Source organism: Cynara cardunculus, unplaced genomic scaffold (assembly GCF_001531365.2).
Source record: "Cynara cardunculus var. scolymus isolate 2C unplaced genomic scaffold, CcrdV1 Un_Scaffold_8613, whole genome shotgun sequence".
Taxonomy (NCBI): domain Eukaryota; kingdom Viridiplantae; phylum Streptophyta; class Magnoliopsida; order Asterales; family Asteraceae; genus Cynara; species Cynara cardunculus.
Genome location: NW_020204332.1, coordinates 1419 through 5233, shown reverse-complemented (window position 1 = coordinate 5233; position 3815 = coordinate 1419). Strand labels below are relative to the sequence as shown.

The 3815-nt window shown below is 41.5% G+C and overlaps 1 protein-coding gene across 1 annotated transcript; it reads left to right on the top strand.

Moving 5' to 3' along the window:
* The first annotated feature begins 1128 nt into the window (after positions 1-1128).
* On the top strand, positions 1129-1719 carry LOC112505134 (uncharacterized mitochondrial protein AtMg01250-like). Its single transcript, XM_025109081.1, has one exon. The coding sequence runs from the start codon at positions 1129-1131 to the stop codon at positions 1717-1719; it is 591 nt and encodes a 196-aa protein (XP_024964849.1).
* Positions 1720-3815: the final 2096 nt, after the last annotated feature.

Sequence of the window (3815 nt, the reverse complement as noted above, 5' to 3'; positions counted from 1 at the left end):
CCTATTCTCTTCAGATCCGACAAGGTGGATTTTGATCCTACTTACTTTAAGTTTTTCAATTCGTGGCTTGGTCAACCTGATTTCAATCTACTGGTCTGTGACTCATGGAACTCCTCCCCTTCACCCATCTACTGCCCGCCTATCAAATACTTTATGAGTAAGCTTAAGAATATGAAGCTACGTATTAAATCTTGGAAGATAGGAGTGAACAAAGATAAGACGGAACAGGAGAACTCCTTGAAAAGGTCGTTGGATTCTTTAAATATCAAGGCGGAAAACACCACTCTCTCGATGGAAGAGATCTCTTCAAGAAAGGACATTTTGATGAAAATTAAAGCTATGGAAGAGGATAAAGTGAAGGAACTCAAGCAGAAAGCGCGTCTTAGATGGGTAGTGGACGGGGAGGAAAACTCGAGTTTCTTTCACGGGATCGTCAATGCTAACAGAAGGAGTAATTTCATCCATGGCATATCCTCCAATGGGGTCTGGGTCACGGATCCTTCGGAAGTCAAACAAGAGGCCTTCAATTTCTTCTCAGAGAGATTTCGATCCAGGTCTGTCATTCGACCCCCTTTCTTGTGCAATAATTTTAAACATCTTTCTTCGGAACAGGCGAGCTCTCTTGAATCAAACATTTCCCTGGAGGAAGTCAAGAAAGCCATTTGGGAATGTGGAACAGACAAGGCTCCTGGGCCTGATGGATTCTCTTTTGCGTTCATTCAATCACAGTGGGATGTCATCAAGGAAGACCTATTTCGGGCCGTCAAATATTTTGAGTCCACTGCCTCCATAGACGACGGATGTAACGCCTCTTTCATCATGCTTATACCCAAATCGGAATCTCCATGCTCCTTTTCGGAGTACCGGCCCATCAGCTTGATAAATTGTTTTTATAAGATTATTGCTAAGATCTTGGCATCTCGATTAAGCATGGTCATTGATTCGGTTGTCGGGAACGAACAATCGGCCTTTATCAAGGGAAGGAGTATTCTAGATGGACCCATTATCGTCAGCGAGATAATATCTTGGGCAAAAAAATATAATCACAAATCCTTGATTTTTAAAATTGACTTCGAAAAAGCCTTTGATACCTTGTCTTGGGATTTTCTGGAGGATGTTTAAAGGGGAATGCAGTTTGGGGCGAAATGGAGGGCGTGGATCAAAGGGTGCGTCAGTTCGGCGTCGGTCGTGGTTCTCATCAATGGATCCCCGACTCAAGAATTCCCTCTAAGAAGGGGGGTAAGGCAAGGAGATCCCCTGCCCCCTCTCCTTTTCATACTTGCTGCAGAAACTCTCAATATCATCATGTCGGAAGCCACTCGGAATGGTATCTTCAGAGGTATCAAGCTTCCTAACTCCGGGCCTGAATTATCGATACTGCAATTTGCCGATGATGTCTTGATCATGGGTGAATGGTCGAGATTGAATGCTACTAATTTGGTTCGGTTGTTGCGTTGCTTCCAACTGTCTTCGGGTCTGAAGGTGAACATGCAGAAAAGTAATATAATGGGTGTGGGGGCTGACTATGATGAAGTAGTTTTAGTTGCTAGTAGATTGCAACTTTGCCCTTTACATACCTCAGTTTGCCGATCGGGGGTCGCTCCAATAAAGCTGAATCTTGGGCGCCTCTGGTTGAAAAATTTAACAAAAAATTATCAGCCTGGAAATCCAAAATCCTTTCTCATGGTGGTCGTCTTGTCCTGGTCAAATCTGTTTTAGGAAGCCTGTGACTGCATTTCCTCTCGCTCCTCAAGGCACCTATTTCGATCATCAACAAACTTGAATCAATTCGCTCGAGGTTCTTCTAGGGTGATAAAGGAGGTGTGAGAAAGATATCATGGATCCGTTGGAGTACCACGATGGCGGATAAAGATGATGGCGGTCTGGGGATTGGTAGTCTAAAAGCTCTCAACCTAGCGCTTCTTGCATGATGGTGGTGGCGATTTAAAACTAAGCATAATCACATTTGGCGACGGGTTATAACTGCTCTACACGGAGAGGATGGGGGTCTGAATAACCTGGCCAGATGTGGCAGTTTCCAGGGATTATGGAGGAACATCATAAAATTCCACAAGGAATTCCATAAACTCAACCTTCCTTTTGCAGACTGGTTCCTGAGGGAACAAAGGCTAAACGGGATCGACTTTTCATGGCGATGGGGTCTGGATCCTCACGGCACCTTCTCGGTCTCCTCGACGGGAGCCGCTTACGATGACCGTTCGTTAGTTCAGGTCAGCTTCCGAACCTCTTGGTGGGTCAATTGGGTTCCTGCAAAAATCAACATTTTAGCTTGGCGTCTGCTTCACAAACGGCTTCCGACTAAAAATGATCTCTTAAAAAGAGGTGTAGTTTGCCTCTCCTCTTTGTGCCCTTTGTGTGATTGTATCGAAGAAGATGAGGAACACTTGTTCATAGGATGCTCGATATCACGGAAGCTGCTCAAGGACCTGTGCACTTGGTGGAAAGTGGATATAGGACAGGTGAACTCGATTAACAATCTTCTGGACCGTAGCTCGGAGGTGGCTGGGAATTCCATGTCTAAAAAGGCGTTTCTCGGAGTGGTGTACAGGTTCTTTTGGATTATCTGGAACTTGCGCAACCGTAAAATTTTCCGAGCTTCCTCTATGAATTCGACTTTTCTTCTCGCAGGCCAGCTTCAGGCGTATTCTTTTTTTTCTGCTTTAAAAATAGGGTTCAGAAAGGCTTTTTGTTGAATAGTTGGATAGAGTGGTGTAACTCCCCCATATCATGTTTTTTGCCTGTACTCTCTCTTTGCTAGCGCCTTGCTAGTCTTTTTATAATATTTCGCTTTTCTTCGCCGGTCAAAAAAAAACATGCCCTGATGAAAGTCTTTTCAAAATGGAAAAGTGATGGGTACCAGAAGTGAGGCGTAGTCCATCAACCCTTCAGCTTTAATCCCCTTGTCAATTACAACCCTTATCTACAAATAACGTGACAAAATAGACATAAAGTCAAGATTGGTAATTCACAATATATTTCAACAAAAACGACAAAGATCCATTCAACGTACGCATAGAGAGAATACAGAAGTTACAAGGGCTGGCTGGATATCACCTGATTGTCTTAAGCTAAGCTCTTATCATTTTGGAACAAGAAGAGAAAAAACGTACCAACGGAGGATAACAAAAATTTTAGTACATGAACGATAGCATTCTCGTTGTTTCTATGTCCTAACATAGATTTTTATTTTTGCCGATGAGATTTGATGTATTATTTATTTTTTGCATAAAAGTTTTTCTTAATTATTTTTATTTGAAAAGCATTGTTATAGGAAAAAGAAAAACCATAATCATCCTTATAAATAGATGTAAAATCAAAATTCCCATCCAACAACAAATATATTTGTTCTTTATTGGAAATTTGCTCTTATGCATGTATTTTTGCTTCGTTTTATCCTTTCCCATTAGTGGTTGAGGTCGCTATGATCATTTTAAAGTTAAAATTGATTAGCTTCTGTTTTCAGTTTGTGTTTGTGTTGGGTTCAAGATTAGTGCTAAAATGTTGTATTCAAATTTCTCCATTTACTTAGCTTTATTGTAATTAGTTTAGCTTTATAGAGGCATGATAGGTTCTTTAATGTATTTGACCTCTTGTAGACCAGATATAATGTTTTCAACACATCTTTGTGCCAGATATCAGTCTAATCCCAAGGAGTCCCATTTAAGTGCTGTTAAACGCATTTTTCGTTATCTCAAAGGGACTGCTAATCTAGGACTCTGGTATCCCAAGGGTACTAGATTTGAACTGACAGCATATTCAGATGCAGATTATGCAGGTTGTATGTTAGACAGGAA

Excerpts from the sequence above, each read along its gene's own strand:
- LOC112505134 (XM_025109081.1), top strand. The coding sequence starts at position 1,129 with ATGCAGTTTGGGGCGAAATGGAGGGCGTGGATCAAAGGGTGCGTCAGT.